The 21,917-nt window shown below is 41.8% G+C and overlaps 1 protein-coding gene across 4 annotated transcripts; it reads left to right on the top strand.

Annotated features, from left to right (window-relative positions):
- The first annotated feature begins 254 nt into the window (after positions 1 to 254).
- sema6dl (sema domain, transmembrane domain (TM), and cytoplasmic domain, (semaphorin) 6D, like) lies at positions 255 to 19,553 on the top strand. Of its 4 annotated transcripts, none has more exons than XM_041982100.1 (20): positions 255 to 397; positions 6,611 to 6,782; positions 7,263 to 7,374; positions 8,012 to 8,072; positions 8,305 to 8,367; positions 8,481 to 8,582; positions 8,782 to 8,872; positions 9,116 to 9,235; positions 9,554 to 9,642; positions 10,443 to 10,660; positions 10,739 to 10,870; positions 11,483 to 11,638; positions 12,019 to 12,192; positions 12,531 to 12,671; positions 12,886 to 12,963; positions 13,084 to 13,142; positions 13,736 to 13,792; positions 14,260 to 14,442; positions 15,424 to 15,665; positions 15,778 to 19,553. In XM_041982100.1, exons 2-20 carry the CDS (start codon positions 6,659 to 6,661, stop codon positions 16,906 to 16,908), a joined length of 3,333 nt encoding a protein of 1,110 aa, XP_041838034.1. In that variant the 5' UTR covers positions 255 to 397; positions 6,611 to 6,658; the 3' UTR covers positions 16,909 to 19,553. The 4 variants fall into 4 exon arrangements, with proteins under 4 accessions (XP_041838034.1, XP_041838050.1, XP_041838060.1 ...); XM_041982107.1 differs by lacking the exon at positions 255 to 397 and adding an exon at positions 1,148 to 1,386; XM_041982116.1 differs by lacking the exon at positions 14,260 to 14,442.
- Positions 19,554 to 21,917: the final 2,364 nt, after the last annotated feature.

Raw genomic sequence — 21,917 nt, 5'->3', positions numbered from 1 at the left:
GTGTTGGGGGGGGGGGGCTATAGGGTCACACACAGGAGGAGAACCGAGAGGGAAAGAGAGGGAAGGATGTGGGGGGGGGGGGCTTTTTCTCCAGGCTCGAGGAAAGAAAGGAAGGAAGCCAAAGCAAGGAAGAGAGAGAAGCCCAATCCAACCGAGGAGAGATGGATGATGGGGGGAGGGACTGGAGCAAGAGCGCTGCTTATTGGTAGGCTGTGGTCCTCGCACTGGATGGATTGACTTAGCACGGGTCGAATTACACCATTTGCCGTGAGTTAGTTTGTTTTTCTCCCAGCCAGGAGAAGTTGTTTCACTACGGAAAACCAGATATTTCTTTTATTTCTTTTTGGGGATTTACAGCAACGCATAAGGATACAAAATAATAATCTTTTCAGATGAGGTGAGTCCCTGCAGCTGCCTGGATTGTACTTTGTTGAGTCGTATTTTTTTGCAGTGAAAGTCGAATGGGGGAAACTAGAGAGAAGTCTTTGCTGGAAAACAAAATATTTCTTCTGACCACGTCGCTATGCTGCTCTACTAAAAAAAAAAAAAAGATTGTTGCAGGACAGAAGTAGACCATTTACTATTGATGGCTATTTTGTTCTGCGCTTCGGTTGCAGAGTAAAACTCATTCATTTTTCTTAAATCTGACAAAGCGAATGTCTTCAGCTCCAAAGCGTTTTTCACTGCATATAAAGGGGGTGCAAGAGACGATAAACTAAATGTAAAAAAATCAACCGCCTTTTAAATCTGAGTCTCTTTACCCCCGTAACGAAATAGAACTATTTATTGTGTTAAGCTTTGTTCTCCCACCATTGAGCTGTATCTAAAACCAATGAACTCCAGGTTGTGTGATTAAGATAAGTAAACAGAGAAAAGAGTTTGGTGTAAAACGGATTTTTTTTAGGCTATTATAGTTATTATTCTCGTGGATATGCGTCACATTCAAGCCCTGTACGCACCCTCTTTTTATTCTAAAGTCAATGATTGTACAAGAGAGCGGCGCATAGTGAAAACAGCGCATCGTTAATGTTTATGTCTTTTCCCTCTGCTTTCCAAAGTTAATCGTAGTGGAAAGGGGCTGGTGTGTTGGTGTATGAGTGCGGGGAGGGGAGGGGGTGCTGTGTGGTCGTGGCAGGGCTTTGAAGATCACTCATCAGAGCGAAAGGGGCCCGTGGACGGAGACAGTCAGAGTCAAAATGCTTCTCTGTGCTGAGCGGAGCTGAAATCTGTGCGCAACTGGATAAAAAAAAGGGAAAAGTGGGGGTCCGGATGGAGTTTAAAATAACAGGAGTATTACGCGTTGGGGTTTTTCTCACTAATGGATTATCAAAGGAATATGACATTCAGTCGGACTGCTCCGTTCACGCGTGAATTTGGATTCTTGAGGTAGGTGTCCTGTGTGTGTTTTTTTTCTTTTAAATGATCGATAAAGTGTTTAATTTCTAGCTTTCATGATTCACTCACTGTGTTGTAATATTAATGTAGACCTTGGATTTCAGAAAGGACACACTCCTGTTCTCCATTCTATCCGGGGAACTACTTTGTGAATAAATCATTTGAAAATAAAAACGTGGACATTTTTAAACCAGACTCACACAAATAGAAGATAAGAAAAGGATGACTGTAAAATTACCTAGTGAGACCTTTCCTGTTGAATATTATCCTTATTGTCCAACTGCTCCAATTGCAAAAGCTCATCTCCTCTTTTACTATTAAAGACTCAAGTTTTGCAAGATTCCTTAATGGGCTAATTAAAGCTTCCTCTGTCAATTTGATTTTAGAGAAAAATTAAAGGTAACTCAGTTGGACGAACGAATAACACGGCTGGCTGTTAAACAATAAGAGGAGTGGACGGAGAGTAAACATAGATGTTGTTTGGCTTTGTTTAACGCCCCTATTTATTTTTAATTTTTTTTATTATTTATATATTTTTTTATGTTTCCAAAATTTTCCTTATGCCATCCTGGAATTGGATAGTAGATAGCAAATACGCTCGTAGCCGTTTTGGAAGCAGAGAAAGCCCATCCCTGTGCATGAATTAAGTGCTGTAGAGGCTGTTAAACGCAGCCCCATCGCTGCTGTCACTCCACCGCTGTCCCTCGCGTCTTTGTTGTCTTTTGTATGAGTCCTACATGAGGACTAAAGGGATATGAAAAGATTTACCACGGACCAAAGTTGAATGCCTTTACGCTTCGGTCAGCACAATGCAAGCACTAAAGCACCGGATTTGTGCGTGGATTCTGTGCGCAAAACGAGGGCGGAAAAGCCACATGCAAAACTTGAAAAATGAACAGCTAATGAAGAAATGGAAGCATAGAGGGAATGGAGGGATGGAGAGGGGAAAATGAGGTTAATGTAAGCATGTGGAAGTCGTCTAAGTAGATGTGAGTGAGGATGTGGGCAAAAAAAGAAAGCAAGAAAAGCAGCAAAATGGCTTATTTTTAAACAGTCCTGATGTGGTTACATTTTTACAGTAAATGACACAAATGTTCACACATTAGCTGAGTTGGACTATAAATAAAATTTTGGCTCTATATTCTAAAACTAGTTCAATACTTGTACAGAAATAAACATAACTCTGGATATGCACATCTCCCTGAAAATCTGAAGTATCTGAACTCTGGGATCAGAGAGCTTTTCTTATACTGTAATTACAAACTAGATATTGGCAAGAACACTGTACTATGGCTGGCTCAAACATCAGAACAAGCCAGAGCTTCTTTTCTTTCTTTTTTTCCCCTATTTTGACAGCACAGCTGGCTGGTGTGTTTCACTTCGCCTCACTGGCCACAGGGTCAGAACTCAGTGACCAGAACGACCACCGTTAACCTCCACTGCAGCCGGCTGTAACCCCGGAACAACCACCATTAAACCTTACAGTGATCAGTGTTAACCCTTTACAGCCCCTAAACTGCTGATCACATATCAGATTGCTCAGTGCTTAATTGGTGGAGTGATAAAAGTTCGACCATGTGTGCAGCATTTGGAGTCAGCATGTTTATTTAGTTTGCTTTGTTCCCTCAGAAGTCCCCTTTAGGATCCCCCAACACAGACCTAAACACAGGTCCGCTGATCGGGGGTGGAGCTCTATTGTGTGGAGTTGCCCAAAGCCCCTTTTGTTTCTTGATCACACCTGCAGCTTATGGCTTTTGTGCTCTACCATAGCAGAACTACTGCTGAGAACAGCCTTTCTCCTGTTTCACTCCTCTGCTTGTCAAGGTAGAGCGGGAATAGATAGGGTGGCACAACCTTCCCCTTCTGCCAAATCTCTGAATCAACAAGTCAAACCAAGCTCATAAGAAATCTTTCTTACAGAAATAGCGTTCAATTAGGGGGTGCTGCTTAAAACTGAAGTCAGAAAAATGAATAGTTATCATTTTCTGGGCCTGTGTGGTAACTGCTGTAATCATCTGGCTGACTCATTCTCCAATGTGACTGCATCTGGATTAATTTCTCAGAGTCACATAAGAGAGCTGTGACAACCATATTACAGGATGTATATAGCTTTAGAAGCACAGTCACGCATGTTAAGATGTGCATGTAGCCGTACACAAAGCAAGAGGAATGAACTGTCTGAAACTCAACTCCTGGGTTATCTGATTTCTAGTGTTGTTACGTTTACAGCTCAGCATGGTGCAAGATGACAACTAAAGCAGCCTCAAGCAGCAGCAGCCATTGTTCTGCTGGGATTACAGCCACCCATCACATTCACACACAATTTACGAAACCTCACGCAACACTGTTGTTTGCCTTCCTTTTATTATCCTCCAATTCCTCCCAGTAGGACATCCCTGCAAAAACACATCCATCCACTACAACCACGGAGGACATGTTATGGGTTACATGTGCCAATGAAAGCAGAGCTAAGAGGAGAATAAGTGTTAATCTGCTGTTTTTTAAGCCTGGAACATTAAAGCTTGAACTGTAACTACCAGAATTGGGCTACAGACCCCTACATCCACCATCGGCAGAAATAGAAATCCATCAGACACCTCCCCCCCTTTCCCCTTCCTCTCTCTGTGTTAAACACCGTGGGTCTGAGCCAACAACATCAGCAGTGAAAGTGCGTGGTTGTAAGGACACTGAAAAGCCTGTAATAACAGAGGTAGAATGAGGCAAGACTGAATGGCACTGAGTTGCGTGACAAGACTAGCGTCACAAGACTTGTTGAGGCCTATACGTGCATATACACACATACTCGAGGGCAGGAACCAAAGAGTGCAAAGTTATAGTCAATAAAAACAAACTGGGCCCACATGAGACGGAAAAGTAATTTTAGATGACTGACCTTTGGATGTCTTGTGTTTCTCTTTTACATACACGTTCTATGGGAAGCCAGTGCCTTTGCCTATTGACTATGTATGACTATTACCATTCAGGAAGTTATGGGAGATTATGTGAGTGTTTTCTACTGAATTTTTTAGTGATAGAGAATGGCAACAAAAAGGTGGTGTGAACATGATTGTTTATGAAGAGGTGAGGTAGAGAAGGACTGTAAATTCTAGAAAAGTAAGGAAATGATTTCCCTGTGAACACACAGCCAAGTTTGGGCTCACAGTACAGCCTGCAGCGTGCATGATAGCAACATACAGAGCTGCAGAGCTTGGTGTATTTACTTTTCATCACTCTGCTGTTTTTTTTTTCCTTGTTGAGCATTGGGTATCTATTCCTGTCCCAGGCTTCTTCTCAAAACTCAGCAATTTATTGCCCAGGTTTTAAAATAGCAAACCCTTAAGGTAGTAAGAAAAATAGATGCAATGCTTTTAAGGAAGACCACTGCCTCTCTTTTCAGAGCAGTATCATCCCTCATTTGGATGAAGTTCCTGACAGGTGCTGTGTATAGATCTGGGAACCAGCATGTATAGATTTGCAGATTGTTTCTGTCCAGACATTCATTTGTACCTAGATTAGAATTAGTGATTGCGTATAAATACTGATTAAACACAAGGAAGAGAGAACAACCTTTAGACCATCATAATCATCCTATTTTGCCAAGACATCAAACCCCTAATTTAACTAATATGTGGACTGATGGAGCTGAAGTGCCGTCTCATGCAGGACTTGTGTTACTCAGTCTTAATGACACTGCTCTTTCAAAAAGGCCTCAGCATCTTGCTGAGTACTGAATAGCCATGATTACACACTATTGATGACCAAAACACATTGTCATTACTCTGATTCCATCACACCACTTCCTTCCATCATCATCATCATGCAGTAACTGTTTAGGCCAACACTGGATTATAAGTTCCTAGGGGGGGGGGGGGGGGGGGGGGGGAGCTGTTGGTTTTATATCAACATGTTTGCATGAAGGCTGTCTTGTTGCTGTCATGTAAACCTCTCATACAGCATAATTTACTATTTTAGAACTGAGTGTGTTATAATTAATTTACTTGACAACATATGTTTCATTGTTTATTCAGTATTGTCAACAGAGGTAAACAGAAAAGATGAAATGATCAGATTTAGATTTACAAAGTGCTCGCTTTTTCTACGGGGGATATGGTAAAAGTCCATAGATTGTCTTTTCTGGCTGCTGATCAGCCACGTTTCCTGTGTGGATCAATCAAAGCGCTAATGGCTTGGCAGGCCGGGCTCACAGACAGCACTGGAGCAGGTGTGCTTTGGGGCTAATTGAAAAATGAGTCAATACTGTGTGTGTCTGTTTCCCCCCATACACACACATACACACATACCAGCCTTTGCATTATAGCATTTGAAAGAGCGATTATGTTTGTGCAGCGTTGTGAGTTTGTGTGTGTATGCGCCCCTGTGTGCTCCCAGCTAATCCATCCCTCTGCCTGTGTGACGTCTCCCAGTAAATTGTTTATATCCGTTCAGGCTTTGACTGCATGAATAATTTGTTTGCCGTATAAATATTTGAAGGTACACCGGTCATTAATATGCACAGACACAGTCTGTCTCTAAAGTATTTCTTCACACACTAACATACACACTAAACCCCTGCCACTCCCACAATAAATTATTACCAGTGCAGCTGTTGGTGGATCTTGTCTGCAATCAGAAGTTGTACAAACTATTATTCAGAAAAATTACTATGTCAAAACAACCACACACAAGCAGGAAGCCGTAATGCCAATATGAGCAAATCACTCATAAAGCGCATCAGCTCTATGGAAAGGCTGGAGCGATACAAGCCAACAGAGCGCTGATAGAAGTCTGCTAAGGTCAGGCTAGTCTTCAGATGCTGATGAAGCTGCAGTGTGCTGATTAGTGTTGAGCCTGGCCCAGTAAAACCAATCAGGGCACAGATGTACTGAGACAGCAGGCCTGCCACGTTCCTAACAGGGTGGACTTCCGCTGCATCCAACACACACGGAGACGCCCCACCGGTCAGTTGGCTGACCTTCCCTCAGACAGCAGATGCAGGGAGAGGTAGAGGGGAAGCACTGCCACTGAGAGCTCAGTCATCAATAAATCAGAAGATGTTATGTGTGCATCACCACTTTTTTTTTTTTTTTCTTTTTTTTAAAACATGGAGTCTGGCACTGGCTCATGGGATTAAAGTTAACCCCAGTGTGGTAAATATACCATGAAATTTATTACACGCCAGACAACAAAAACATGAGCTCTGTGTGTGTGTCTTCAGGTAACATCTCCAGCTGTGTGATACAGGAAGTGTCGTCTGTGAGCAGCCATGGGCCAGAGAGCTGCGCTTCTGCTCAGTGAGCTTCTGCTGCTGCTGCTGACAGCCTCTCGCACTCTCCTCGCAGTCAGCTTCCCGGAGGACAACGTGCCCCTTGATGTCGTCGACGCACACTGTGAGTACGCATGCAAAACGAGCCCAGCAGAGATGAGGGTTCAGATTACAGAAAACAAAGTCACTTTTCATACATACAAGTTGTTTTTTTACCCACAAAATTACATCAAAATGCCTGCAGTTACCTTGTTCTTGTGGTGTCAGCAGTTCATACATAATCATGCTCTGTTCATACTCATAAAATCAGTCTGCTGCATGGTCAGTTGAAGCATTAAGTGGATTTCATTTCCACTTCTGTGATGTATTGAAACAACACAGAGAAATGTGCTGACATAAGCAGCCATTAAGCACACAAATACAACACGATGAAACACAGATATGTTTGTAGAGAATAAGCAATACAGTCTGTATTAGATCAGCAGCACTACTATAACTGCCGTAGTTATGTTGCAGAATATTTATGTTAAACCTGCACAGTTGTGCTAATTGAAGCAACAGGAGAGGAAGTTTTTTTTTTAATTATATGTGCATTTTTGTGCAGTTTCACGGAGGTACCCTGTGTTCAGAGGCAGGCCCTCTGGCAACGAGTCACAGCATCACCTTGACTTTCAGCTGATGACTAAGATACAGGACACTCTGTTCATCGCTGGCAGGTATATTTAACGCACACACACCTGCTGTCTCTATCTGTCATCATTCTCTTCCACACATCCCCCATACCAATATACTCAGTCACTCTTTGGCAGGTAAACAGAGACATGAGGGCGAAAAAGCTCTTAGTGTTATTGGATATCTGGCTTCTAGGCCTACATCTGATGTATATGGCCAGTATTGATCCAGTAAAGGCATCTATCAAGCTGGCCTGACGCGCTGTCAGGGGTTTCTTGGCATCTTTACATGTCTTTTTTTGTATTTATGGGCAGTGGGAGTAATCTGACTGCTAGCACTTATATTGTAGCAGGAAATCACCTCGACATCAACAGTATAAAACCTGCAGCTCTAAAGCTCCTGCAGTCACAGCAACATGTATCTTTACCTTCAGCTGAACCATATTCTTGCCACTCTGCAAATTTGAGAATAAAATAAATGATGAGTAATCAAAACAACAACATGCCATCATTTAAAATATAGTTCAAATTTCTAATAAACACATACAGTTTACAAAATGTTCCAATATTCACAATAAAGAGATTGATTTTGGACAGATACAAATGATATTCTGATTAAACATCACATTTACCACACTTCACTTATCACTGAGCTGCATATTTTGTTGTTGTCTGTCCACAGAGATCAGGTGTACCTAGTCAGTCTGAGAGAATCCTACAGGAATGAGATCATTCCTTACCGGGTAAGATTGTCGCCACAAGCTGCTCCCTCAGTCCACACACTCTGTAAGAGCTCCATAGAAAATACAGTCATTCTTTACAAACTGGACAGGTTGTAAAATGAGTGTAAAAAGGAAGGAGTGTGTGTGTGAGTGTGTATGTATGTATGTGTGTAAGTGTTCATATTTTGTGTTTGTGCACTTGTCTAATGCTCCATCTTGTTTTTTTTGGTTTTTTTTTTTGCTTGTTTTACAGAAGTTAACGTGGCGATCAGGCCAAACTGACAGAGAGATGTGTGCTGTAAAAGGAAAACACAGAGTACGTATCCAAAAGAGAAAATAAATTATATCTACACATTTTAGACAGGAACTTTTAATTGTAAACAGAGGAGCTGAATGTCTCTCAACATCACCATCATCATCTCTTTCTAGGACGAATGCCACAATTTCATTAAAGTGCTGGTTCCCAGAAACGATGACCTAGTGTTCATCTGCGGTACCAATGGCTTCAACCCCATGTGCAGATACTACAGGGTCAGTATCCAGGGTCAAGAGAAAGATCAAAATCTAGATTAGTGTTGTGTTAATGATAATCTGGCAACACAATCTCTATGTAAATTGTTTTGAAATACATTTGACTGAATTAATTTGGCTGAATTTTGCTGGTGCATCAACATGGCAGTGTTTTCACTTCATCTCCTGACAAACCTCTAAATGTGTGGATTCCCTACAGCTGGATAACCTTGAGTTTGATGGGGAAGAGATCAATGGTCTGGCACGGTGCCCGTTTGACTCCAGGCAAACCAACGTTGCACTTTTTGCTGGTACAGGTCACATCGCACATCCGCCTACACACATACTTAGTCTAGCTGAAGAAGAACTAATGTGCTCCTACTTACGCTCTCATTATCACCTCTGTGTATTTGCTACAGTATAACTGCCTGCAGCAATAACAACTCAACCAATTAAGCCTTATGAAAGAAGAGAAACAAAGCACTGACAAGCAATGTACTCTACTTTTTTGACTGTGCTCCTTTTTGTGATTTTTTGGGGGGCTTTTTTTTCAGAAGGGAAGCTGTATTCTGCAACTGTAGCAGACTTCCAGGCCAGTGATTCCGTCATCTATCGTAGTATGGGTGATGGATCAGCCTTGAGAACCATCAAATACGACTCCAAATGGCTGAAAGGTAAGCAAGTGCCTCGTTGTTTCTCTGAATCTTTGATTTTTTTTCTCCTCCTGGACATGCATGTACCAACCTGCCAGAAAATTTACCTCTCATGGAGGCTTAGCATGTACGTATGTGGTTGTCACAGCTGGTTTTAGAGTGATAGAGAGCTCTCCTGTCTTCCCAAGCTTCATGGGAATATGGCCCGTTCTCTCCCAAGCAATCTAGGTCACCGCTGTCATATACTGCCTCGTACAAATCTCTAAAATATTCAACATGCACAGTGGTGGTGACGGTGCAGAAATATACTTGAACTCTGTGCTTCTGTTTCTCCATCAGAACCTCATTTCTTGCATGCAGCAGAGTATGGGAATTACGTGTACTTCTTCTACCGAGAGATTGCAGTGGAACACAGCAATCTGGGAAAGGTAAGACAGTGCACCTGCTGTTTGTAAGGCATTACATATTCCTCACAAATAACACATGCAGGCCTTTATCCAAAAAAAGGATTACACTTCCCTTGTTGCATGTGTTTCTACCACAAATGGAACCGGTGGTAATGGGACCCATTCAGGCGATGGCTCTAAATCACATCAGAATGCACAAGAAATTTTAACAACCAGTGTTTTCTGGGAACGCTCACTTATGTAAAACCATTACACAGCGAGAGGATTTGTCTCCCAGAGACTGCACACGGTGTGTGTTCTTCTCACTCCAACACACACACTCATGTACAGGGAATTACTGCAGGATGTTGCATGTTTCAGACTAACGTCACATTTGACCATGCCTCATCAGCTGGTCTGACCGAGCCACAGGAAGCCAGGATCCTCCATCAGCCACCAGCTACTAAATATTTCAACCCTACTAATGCTGGGGTGACACCTGGCCTCTGATGGAGGTTTGCACTGGTAAATTATTAAAACCATCTAAGCCAACTGCTTTATGCACCTCATTTATGTTCTAGGCTTTGGTAATATGTGCATCCAAACACAATTTTGCACAGTGCTGCTTTAAGTCAGTCTGGACCATTTTCATCTTAAGCTTCGCTTCAGTCTCGGTGAACAATCTCACTGAGTTAAATATAAAAGTATGTTAAAGTCATTTGTGCTGAGTCGCTGCAGGATGGAGTTATTCATTATTCAGCATGTTGAAGTGTTTTAGTGACTCTGAGATGCCTTCCTCTTCCGCCCGCCTCAGTCCTCTCCCAAAACTCTGCTTTTTGCAGGTTGTGTATTCTCGTGTGGCCCGAATCTGTAAAAATGATGTTGGAGGGTCACAGCGGGTGCTGGAGAAGCACTGGACGTCTTTTGTGAAGGCCAGGCTGAACTGCTCCGTGCCAGGGGAGTCCTTCTTCTACTTTGACGTGCTTCAGTCCATCACTGACATCATCGACATCAATGGAGTCCCCTCAGTGGTGGGTGTGTTCACCACACAGATGAACAGGTGAGCCGAAGCTGCCATCAGTTTTGATAAACACAGATGAGGACGGACAGTTACATTGATGTATTTAATCCACCACAGCATCCCAGGATCAGCAGTGTGTGCCTTCTCCATGGCTGACATTGAAAAAGTATTCTGGGGCCGCTTCAAAGAGCAGAAGACCCCTGATTCGGTGTGGACTCCATTTCCAGAGGAGAAGCTGCCCAAACCTCGGTAAGATTTTTTTTTTCCGCCGCATAACCTTTCAACACACATAGAAAGCAAGAAAGCAAAACAAAAGCGCAAAGATTAAGAAATATTTTCAGATCCTAGATGGCATCTCTGAACAGCAGGTGTTTAACACAGCAGCTGTTAACCACCTGTCACTTTTCTCCCTTTCCTCATCCTTGGTCCAGGTTAAACCCAGTGCAATCAAACCTTTTTAGCTAGTAGGGACCAGGTTATTAGCTTTGAGCTAGCACACACATTCACCATCTGCTGTTGATTAAATAATTTATTTGGCCTAATTAGATGCGCTGAATATTTAACCTGTTTACAGTCAGCACATATATCTGTAGCCCTGCCCTGCGCCCAAAACTACAAAGTCCATGAAGCACCTCACTACCTCAGTAAATCATTGATGGAGGATAATCATGCATATGTATATTTTATGTTTCCAGCTGAGGCCTTTTTGTGATCATAATAAGCACCTGCTACAACCCCCACCCACCCACCCACGTTGCACTTTTCCATCCATTTCATTGCACGTTATTATTCCCTGGTGTGTGATCGTATAGGCTGATCTTTGATCTGTTGCCCTCTGTGCTTGCTCACTCTCTATCCCAGACCCGGGAGCTGCGCAGGTCACGGTCCAGCTGCGTCCTTTAAGAGCTCCATCGAGTTCCCGGACGATACCCTGCAGTTCATCAAGTCCCACCCCCTTATGGATACAGCTGTGCCTTCTATTGGGGACGAGCCTTGGTTCACCAAAACACGTGTCCGGTAAATACACAAGGAATAAACGCCTGTGTTAGGGCACATCTACATTTCTAAAATCGGTATTTATGAATTCTTTTGTTTGAGGGATGTTAACTTTTCTGCAAATAACATGTCGACTTTTCCAGTCACGTAGCTGTTTGAACTCAGCCAAGGTTTTAAGGCAATCTTCAGTTCAGTTATAATATTTCCATACAGGATATAAGGATTTACATGCATCAGTGTCTTTAAGCTGTTAAGTGGAAATATTAGGCAAAGGAGGCTTTGTGTTCATGCTTAGTAAATCAATAACCAAAAGAAGTTTATATTCTCAAACAAACTCAAACAGGCTTTGCTGTTCAGAAAGCGATTATTTCTACTAACACACGACTCTGCTGTTTCTAAAGGTACAGGCTGACAGCGCTGGCTGTGGACAATGAAGCAGGGCCCCACAAGAAATACACAGTGGTGTTCATTGGGGCTGAGTCTGGGGTCGTCCTCAAGGTTTTAGCCAAGACCTCCTCTGTGACCCTGAATGACAGCCTGCTCCTCGAGGAGATAGATGTCTTCAACAGGGCCAAGTAGGGACATGCTCATTTTTTAACCTTCTCTCTGTCTGGCTTTCTTCTCGCTTTCTCTTCCTCTTCCGTCTTCTGGGAGAAGAGTCAGCAAACCTTTAAGCAAAGTTCTGTGACACAGACAGCAGCATCTGCGTGCTGCCTCTTTTTTTTTCATTTGTAATTATTTGTGGGAGCGAACATGCACGCTGCTGTGTGTCAGAGGTTAAAATCCTGTTAAACTGTGAGAGAAAGCTTTATGTGACTCCTCCACCTAACAAGTGATTAAATCTACTGAGACTGAAATAGAAGACAGACTTATCTGACAGAGCTCTGATTAGGTTTCTCTCTTCCCTTTCCAGGTGCCTGTCTAGTAGAGAGGATGACAAGCGTGTCCTCTCACTGCACGTGGACAAAGACACACACAGCCTTTATGTCGCCTTTTCAAGCTGTGTCATCCGTGTTCCCCTGAGTCGCTGCGAAAGGCATTCTTCCTGCCACAAGTAAGTGACGCCCTGCTGCGCACGTACAGGGCTGTAGGGTCAGTCATAGGTTTGTGACTTTTGTTTTGTTTTTCGAATAAATGTCTTAAAGGGAACAATAACAGCTTCATCTGATGTGTTGTGGTTAATGTTTAGTCAGTCACAAATGATAATGGTGCCCATTCCAGAATGATTAACCAGGTGTGATTGTTTTTGTGTGCTTGTGTGGTATTAGGTCCTGCATTGCATCAAGGGATCCGTATTGTGGCTGGAAGCCTCATGGAGCTTGTGAAAGGATACAGTCGGGTGTTTTGTGAGTTCCAACTCCCAGCTGCAATATGTACCACAAATATTAGAGATGATGAAAAATGAAACTAAGAATTTGTTCTAGCCTTTTGATTTATATCTAAGTCTTGTCTCGTTTCTGTTTTAGGACTGGATATGAGCAAGACGTCGAATTTGGAAACACGGCTCACCTAGGAGACTGTCAAGGTATAAATCTCATATCCATGCCACGCCATCTATCCTAAGGCATACACAAACAACGACGCAGTGCTGCACACTTACACACATGTACACATTGTATGCAAATGCAACACAAACTCATCTTCACACACACCATGAGCCTTCACACTCACACCACAATAACCACTCCAGTAACTTGCCCCTACATGAGTCTATGTGCAGTATTAACACACACATCCACCTACAGTACATGGCCAACTGTAACTAATGCCTTCTGTGAGGCACAAACATGGACATGTACAATTTCAGGTCATGTTCAGCTGGTCCAAGTGATTAAACTCTTGTGTTTCATGGCCAGAAAAAAAACACCTTTGCTACTTTCACTTAAATGCATCATTGCATTCATGTGTCAGCTAAACATGACCCAGGCTGAACCTCAGTGCTGATCAGAACCAGAGGGCTTCCAGTGAGAAAATGACACTGCCAGCGAGTGCTACATATCTGTATTGTTAAACTGCACTCTGAGTGTCTCTTAAGGCTTTAAGTTTTCGTTTTTTTATTATTTTGTTTTTACTTCTGAATTCCCTTATAATGATTTCTTGTCCTTTTAATTCTTTTAGCATTTTTGGGCACTACTTCAGCGCCAGATTACAAATCATTTGGCGACCCTACCTCTGGTTAGTTTGATCTTTTACTCAAATGGTTTCTTTCCTTGAGTTCAGTATTTCCAACCCTTTCTTTCCATCACTGCTACCTTTCATCTTTCATATCAAATACCTCCTGAATGCTAATGCTTCATTTTCATCATCATCAACAGTTTAACTACCAGGTGACATCAGTGTGCTGCCTCAGCACAGATTCACTGCCCCTTTTTCCTGATCCATCCATTCTCATGCATGCCCACCCACCATCACTTGGCATCCTTACTGTTGTGTATCAACTCCTCCTCTTTATTTTCCCTTTCTCTAATAAAGAAAAAAATATAATATAATTTGTCTATAAATGTGAAAAGACTATCTTAATGTGATAAATTTTATTCTTTTTTTTCACCCCACACACTCTGCTCATGCCTACTAACTGGGATAATAACAGTATGCTTTACACTCATCTGCACAGTTTGTTAACCGTTTGTTTGTCACCACAGACATGGAGTTTTCATCAGCGCCAGTCACTGTCCAGCCCAGTGGGCCCATACACCCCCCAGTACTCATACCTACTCAGAGCCCCAGCTCTGAGCCTGGTCCAGAGCTCTACGGCTCAGGCTTTGTGCTGCAGGATGACCCAGCTACCTCCCATTCTTTAGACTCTATCCCAGGGGGGCAAGAGGGTAAGGCCCACAGGGAGGCAGCTAGCATGCTGCATTGAGCCTGATCAGATAACTGCCAGCTACTCTCTCAGAAATGTGATCAGCACATATGCAAACTATATGCATATATTGGCCTTTAAAGTTTTTAATTTAATTTCTTTATTTATCATTTTGACATTTTCATACATAATTTATGTTGCTATACATATTTTATTTTCTTGTCACCTTATTCTAATTTCCTTGTGTTTCTTACTTTCTTTGTTTTATATTATTTCCCTGTGATCTAATTACTAAACTTCCACTTACTGGTCTTACCATTTATTACAATTTCTCCATAAGCTTTTGTTAAAAATTTTCTTTCTACCAATGTATATTTTTTAACTAGCTGTAGTGACAGTTTACCCTGGCTGGTAGATCATTGACTGGGCCTGTGGTGCCACATTGCTACTGTGGCCGCACGATGGATGACTAACTCTTTCAATGTCTGTGGTTACTAACAAATCTCATGTAGAGCAGCAGTTATCTGGACACTTAGAATGGAAACACTGCCTCTTTGTCCTCTGACCAATTTTTTTGCTGGTTGATCACTTTTGCGAAACCACTGATTTGGCTCGCTATTATCTTAGATAAGAGTGAACTCCTTACCCTTTGGTATTGGATGCTTTATGTTTCTTGTGGAACGTAGATCAAGGCAACATGTGAAGTCTTCCTTTCTAAACTAACATAGCAGTCTTTCCTGTAGATGGTTGATGTGGGTACATAACAGCGTCTGCCAGTATCCACCAATTTCCTCCTTCATCTGTGTTTAGATGAGTTTATGGAATTTGGTTATGCTTGACCTTGAGGGTACCTTGTATGGGAGGGCTGTAAAAGCAGAATGTCACGCATGGTTGTTTTCACACACAAACATGTACATTTCTGCACTGTGAAACTGGAGACAAACGCAGTATTTATCAGTTCAAATCATGTGAGGGGGTTAACCAATGCTTTGTGGTTTTGTAGGTGTGTGGGATAACCATACAGGTGATACCAACCAAATGGTCCACATGAACATCCTCATCACCTGCGTCTTTGGTGCTTTTCTCACGGGTGCTCTTCTGGCTGGTCTGATTGTGTTTTGCTACCGAGACTCTTTCCTCCGCAAACCGAGACATGTCCACAAGGATGCGGAGTCTGCACCCTCCTGCTCTGACTCTACAGGGAGTTTTGTTAAACTCAACGGCCTCTTCGATAGCCCCGTAAAGGTACGGCCATGTAAACAGCTATTATAAACTACTATACTATGTGTAAACCAATGACTCAACAAGATGAGACACTTTTTAATCCTACTCTTTTGACTTTGTATCTTGTTCTTAGGAGTACCAAACCAACATTGATTCTCCTAAGCTGTATACCAATCTGCTGAGCAACGGCAAAGACTTAAATACGCCAAATGGTGACACAAAGACCATGATTCTGCGAGACGGCTGTCAACCTCCAGAGCTGGCTGCTCTGCCCACACCTGAGTCCACACCTGTGCTTCAGCAGAAAGGCCTACAGCCCATCAAGAACCAGTGGGAGAGGGCTCATGGAAAGGTCAGCGGTCCCAGAAAGGAGTCCAACTCATCAGCCATGAGTCCACAGTTCCTTCCTTCTTCTGTTGCTCCAGCTAATGCAAACCCCCACCACCCTCACCTTGCCCTGGGACACTCCCACATCCCTAGTGCGGTTGTCTTGCCCAATGCCACACATGATCACCCTACCCCTGATGACGTAGATGAGACTCTGCCACATTCATCTGAAAAGAAACTAAAGAATCCAGATTCTAAGGGAAGTAGGAAAGATCAGAAGAGGTCTGTGGATGCCAGGAATACTCTAAATGACCTTTTAAAACACCTTAATGACTCTGTGGCCAGTCCCAAGACCATTCTTCAAGAGGGATCAGGGTCCCGGCCGAGGCCGCAACTCACACTGGAGCCTATGGAGGAACTGACTGAAGTACCCCCCAAGGTTCCCAGTCGTGAGGCTTCCTTGTACTCTCCTTCCTCCTCCCTGCCAAGGCACAGCCCCACCAAGAGGGTTGATGTGCCCATGCCCACAACTCCCACTACACCAACAGGAAGCTTGAGCATGGGGGGCACCCTGGAGAGGCAAAGAGGGGGGTACCAACTCCACCGGAGTGCCTCTCACAGGCACTCCTTATCCACTTCACCAAATGGAGTAACTATGGGGGTGTCTGTGTCTCGCCAACACAGTATGAACAGAGGGGGTTACATGCCTCCAACACCTCCCTCCAGACTTGACTCGCATGGTGCAGTGTTGGCACCAGGAATGCACTCACCCCACCCACCCTCTATGTCCCGACAAAGCAGCTATAGTGGGCATGGCTCCCTCCCTCGTACGGGCCTTAAACGGACCCCATCCATAAAGCCAGATGTGCCCCCTAAACCCAATGGGTTTTCTCCACAGACACCACAAATGCGAGTGGTCAACAAGTACAGTTATTAAAACACCATGGACACTTCTGAGTGAGTTCATGACCTGTAGATCACTGCACCCTGAGGACTTGGGGTGTGTGGGTGGGATAAGGCCTAGTGTGTGTTGGTGTATCAACTTGAGTTGTGTTCCCCCTTTAAATGATATGCACAGTTATTCATACTAAAAAGGGAAAACCACACATGGCCAAAGATACTCCCTGAGGTATCTACACCTTTGATCTCCCTCCCTGTGCCCGGTAGCCACAGGATATAAACAGTGGACAGTGGTAAATCTGCTGCTACCCATTGTATCTGGGCTTGGGTGTCACCCGTTCCAATATTAGGTACGAGGTTTAAGATGCCAGCAGGGGCCACTAAGGCGTATGTGTATGTGGTACCAGGTTAAAAACAGTGGAATACTTGAAGAATGGGTCTCAATTGTTGCTGTCCTTGAGCACTGTCTTCCCACTAATGTGAACTGAACAGAGAGAAGAGGTTGGCCATGCCTCTGGTAGAAAGATGGCAGACGGGAGGAAGATCAATAATCATTGTGTGTGATCTGCTTTAGATACATTTAACCACAAAGAGCTGAAACAAGCAGCAAGCAAAGAGCAAACGAATGTGTATTTTTTGACTGGAAAACAGATTTGTGCAAAACCAGTACACATAACAGGCCTTCGAGAGTGGTGCCAGCGGTTGCACCTTATGACCTGTTGAAGACCTAAATCACTGTCTTTCATTTCAACAATATCATCTCTTCTTTGGTCTTTTTTTGAACTCATCTGAACCAAGCCTGGACCATTTTTGTGTGTCACTCTATAGTGGTAATTAGATTGGGCTGTGGTGAAGCTGATTGTGCTGAGTGTATACAGAAACAGGGACTCTGTAACTCACTGGGAAATTTGATTCAATATTTTGCTGCTATTGGTTTTAGACATAGATGTTTGTCTGTGATGCATTTTTTTTCTAAACCATGCTTGGAAAGCCTCTGATATGGGTGTGCACATCCACTTGTGGGTGCGAGTATAAGTGTTATAATGCAGACAGAAGTCAAGAAGTACAAATTTGAGGAACCAGATGCAGTGTTTAAAACTGATGTGTGGGACAAAATGTTTCTCTCCCAGACTGAAACTTACCAAACCTTCACTGCCCATTTTTTAAGGATTATACTGGTAATTCTTGAGTCTTCTGTCTTTATGTAGCAGTAAGAAGAAAAAAAATAATCTCATTCTATAAATGCCTTTTAAACAATGCTTTTTTTCATCTTATTTGAAAGAATATACCATGTAAAATTAAGGCAACATCAACAATTTAGCCCATTTATATGAAGTTAAAATTTCAGGATACTTCTGTTAAACTTGTATACTCTAACAGAAGAACACTATAATTTGCCTCCCACATTAATCTAGTAAAAATATATTAAACTGATGGTAGAACCATACATGGATGCAACATCTTTGTCATCTGTTCTGCTGGTTTTTCAGCCTGTTTTCCCTGTGCAGATTCCCTGCAAGTGGCCAGTGTACAATCAATGCAACAATTTACCAATGTGTCCAAATGAGTCATGCTGGGAATGACAAGATCCTGTATATACTATAAATAGGGAGTATAATATTTTTAGGCAAGTGAACCTGAATCTGTGCATTGTGTGCCTTATTCAAAGAAATGAACACATACAGTATAATATTGGCAATGTCGATTGGTCCTCTGTATGTTATTGTCATATGTTCTAGAAACAATTTAAAATTCAGCAGGATGTGTGTCAAAAATCTCTACGTAATTCATTCCGCTCAGGAATGCCAGTCAAATATAAAGACAGTTTAAAATCACCTATTGGGATATTTGTAAATTATTCTCTTTTGCTGCCGGTGTGTATAAGAATTGTGTTATTCCACAACACAATGGTGCCATGCAGTGAATGTATTTTCATGACCGTGGGATGTAAGGTGGTCAGACCTTGCACTGTGGAGCAGTCAGCTCAATGCAGCACATCCTGCCCACAGCCAATGTATTAACACAGTGTTCACATGAAAGCTATCTCTTGGCATGGACAGCAGTGGTGCATAATCTGTAATTCCCCAGGATTGCAGTGACAAGAATTCTTTTTTTTTTTTTTCCTTGGCCAGAGGGGACAACCGAGGGATCAATTCTCGTAGCAGTGCGTACATGATTTGGGTGATTTTTGCAATCTTGTCTGAGTGTCAGCTGCCTGTTTAGCCCAAAGCCACATTTTGTTTACAAGTGATGATTGTATGTGAAGACTTTCTGCCTGTCATCTAACCAGTGTTTGGGCTCTCTTTTCTACTCAGCACATGCACACTGACGTTGCAAACATGCACTCAACATACACTCTTCAACTGCCTTGTACATTGCAATATGACCTGGGTCTTTTTGTTGCAATCTAAACTGAAGCCTTTATATTTCAGTCAGAGCTTGGTGTATGTGCAGAACCTTTTTTTTTTTATTTTTTTTTTTTTTTTTGTCATGTAATTTTGATTTAAATGCTGTGCAACATGGCAATGCACAGCCAGCTGTATATTTGATCTCCAGAGTATTTGAGTGTGTAGATATGTTGTATAGTTGTACTGTGAATGTGTAAATAATGTTTTTTTTCTCCATGTTTTTTGTTGATTTTTTTTTTTTAACACGGCATGTATAGTTGAAATAAAACATTACTGCACAGAAAATGTGCTTCTGTTTTCTGTATTTTTGCCTTGTTAGATTTCATAATTTAGCTTAGACCTAAATAGCATGATGTTGCTAAGAGTCAACATAAAAATCTAATTATCAGGACCTTGAGAATCCTACCTAAGAGCTAAGAGATACTAGCTTGCAACTGAATGACAGAGAGGGAGTAACACTGTGTCCTAGCTTGGCTCTGACTATCAGACATTATGAGTGCAGAATGATTGAGGCTATTTTTAGAGCTGGGTTGTTTTGATGTTTGAGGCCAGTGCAGAGTCAACCGCACCAGATAGCATGTGGGAAAGTTTCCAAAGTAGTATGTTCACCCGCACACCAAACATCTGGACAAACTACTGCTCGAGGCTTAAGATCTAAGCCTTAAATGAGCTGTGGAGGAATGCACATACCATGGCACTGAGATGCATGCAGCATAAATACATGATGTTACGCACAGATACAAATGTGATAAGATTAGCTTCAAACAACAAAGAATAAAGGAGTGATGGCTTGATAAGGTTAATCACTTTTCATGTATTAAAACTGCCTGAAAATAATCAGAATCTCCTTTGAGGAATCACTTGCAGCAGTATGAGGCTTTAGATGTGCATTCATGCAAAGTTCTCACAAATACAGACAAATCTTGTGACAGGATTTTGTGTAAAAATATGACAAAAATCTTATCAGTTAGATATCTGAGTGACTCAGAGATCTGAATCACAGCAAAGTTTTGTTAGAAATTGGCCAAAGAACCGTATTTCATGTCTTACTATCCTCTTCCACCTTTCCTATATACAACTCCACAATCAAACACAAAAAAGGAAACATCCCAAATCTTTTGAGCATTGAAAATTATTAACATCTTAAAACTTTATCATTTTGCAGACACCAAAGCTTTAAAATACTAAATTGAGAAAAAATTTAAGTTACATCCTATTTAATTTAAAGAGGTTTTCTTTTCATTTTCCATTCAGTTTCCATTTATTTATTTATTCATTCATGTATTATGCATTAAATAAGGTCAAATATAAGTAAAAATACTTTAAAAAATGATCTGATATGTATTATGAGAGATGGAAACACTACTAAAGCTATTTTTTAAAAGAGCTCACATCAATAATGAGTAACAAGTTATTTCTGCTTCTAAAGAATAAACAAAACCATTACACAGTTAAATAAAAATATTCAGAATCCAACTGGAAATAAAAATCTTAATACAAACGATTTACATTTCTCTCTTGTATCCAAGTACTGCTTTTGTGTAGGTCATTTTTGTTTTGTTCTTGTTTTTCGGTTATGTAGGCCATACTGACATCTTCTGATGCCACTACGTAGCCTCGTGGATTCCTTCTGCATCCAGTTCCAAAGAAGATGTGATGCTGTGTGAAACTGAAGTAAAAACAAAATGTTTTGCAAATGTCATAAACCAACATTTTATTGTCATTTAAACACAAAACATTTAATTTATTCATTGAAAATACTATATTTATTCATTCATTCTCTGTACCGCTTAGTCCATTACAGGTTGCGGGTAAGCTGGAGCCTATCCCAGCATTAACAGGTAAGAGGCAGGGTACACCCTGGACAGGTCACCAGTCCATCGCAGTTATATTTACTCATCTTGAATTTTATGGCAGCAATATAAAAAAAAAACACCAAACAAGGGAAGGAAGCAACGAAATGCTGGAAAAGGTAAGTGGTAACAAAATAAAGCAGTGTTGGAACATTTATCGACTCTTAGGGTTGACACATGACAGGATATAAAAAGTATAACTTAATAAGAAAAGACTCAGCAGTAAAGATGAGCAAAGACTCAGCATTACACAAAAATCTGCACCTACAAGTTGTGGAGATATTTCAGGATAATTTTACCTCAATATAAATTGAAATGACTTTTAACATGTCATCGTTAACAGAAAATAATATCATTAAAAAGATTCAGATATTTTGGAGACATATTTGTGATCTTTGGGCCCTTAATGGGACAGCATTAAAAACAGGTAGGATGCTGTCATGGATATCACTGCATGGCCTCAGGAAAACTTTCAGAAATCATTGACTGTAAACTGTGCCATCCAAAAACGCAGGTTAAAGCTCTATTGTGCAAAGAAGCTGCAACATGTAACCTTAATCCAGACATACCACTGTCTTCTCAGGGCCAAAGCTCATTTAGAATGGACCGAGGTGTTCTGTGGTCACATGAGTAGAAACTGAATTCTATTTGGAAATAATGAATGCTGCTTCCTCTGGACTAAAGAGGAAAGGTACCATCTGGTTGGTTTCAAAGTTGAAATGCATATACAGGTTTTAGAACATCATATGCTTCCATCCATCAGCAGCATCTACATCAGCACTAAG

Source organism: Melanotaenia boesemani, chromosome 1 (genome assembly GCF_017639745.1).
Source record: "Melanotaenia boesemani isolate fMelBoe1 chromosome 1, fMelBoe1.pri, whole genome shotgun sequence".
Classification (NCBI taxonomy): Eukaryota; Metazoa; Chordata; class Actinopteri; order Atheriniformes; family Melanotaeniidae; genus Melanotaenia; species Melanotaenia boesemani.
This window is presented reverse-complemented; position numbering and strand designations above follow the sequence as displayed.

Bases quoted from the DNA above. Each gene is read 5' to 3' on its own strand.
- sema6dl (XM_041982100.1), top strand. From the start codon at position 6,659: ATGGGCCAGAGAGCTGCGCTTCTGCTCAGTGAGCTTCTGCTGCTGCTG. The intron at 9,236-9,553 runs GTAAGCAAGTGC...TTTCTCCATCAG, and splicing joins CGACTCCAAATGGCTGAAAG to AACCTCATTTCTTGCATGCA. The intron at 12,672-12,885 runs GTAAGTGACGCC...GTGTGGTATTAG, and splicing joins AGGCATTCTTCCTGCCACAA to GTCCTGCATTGCATCAAGGG.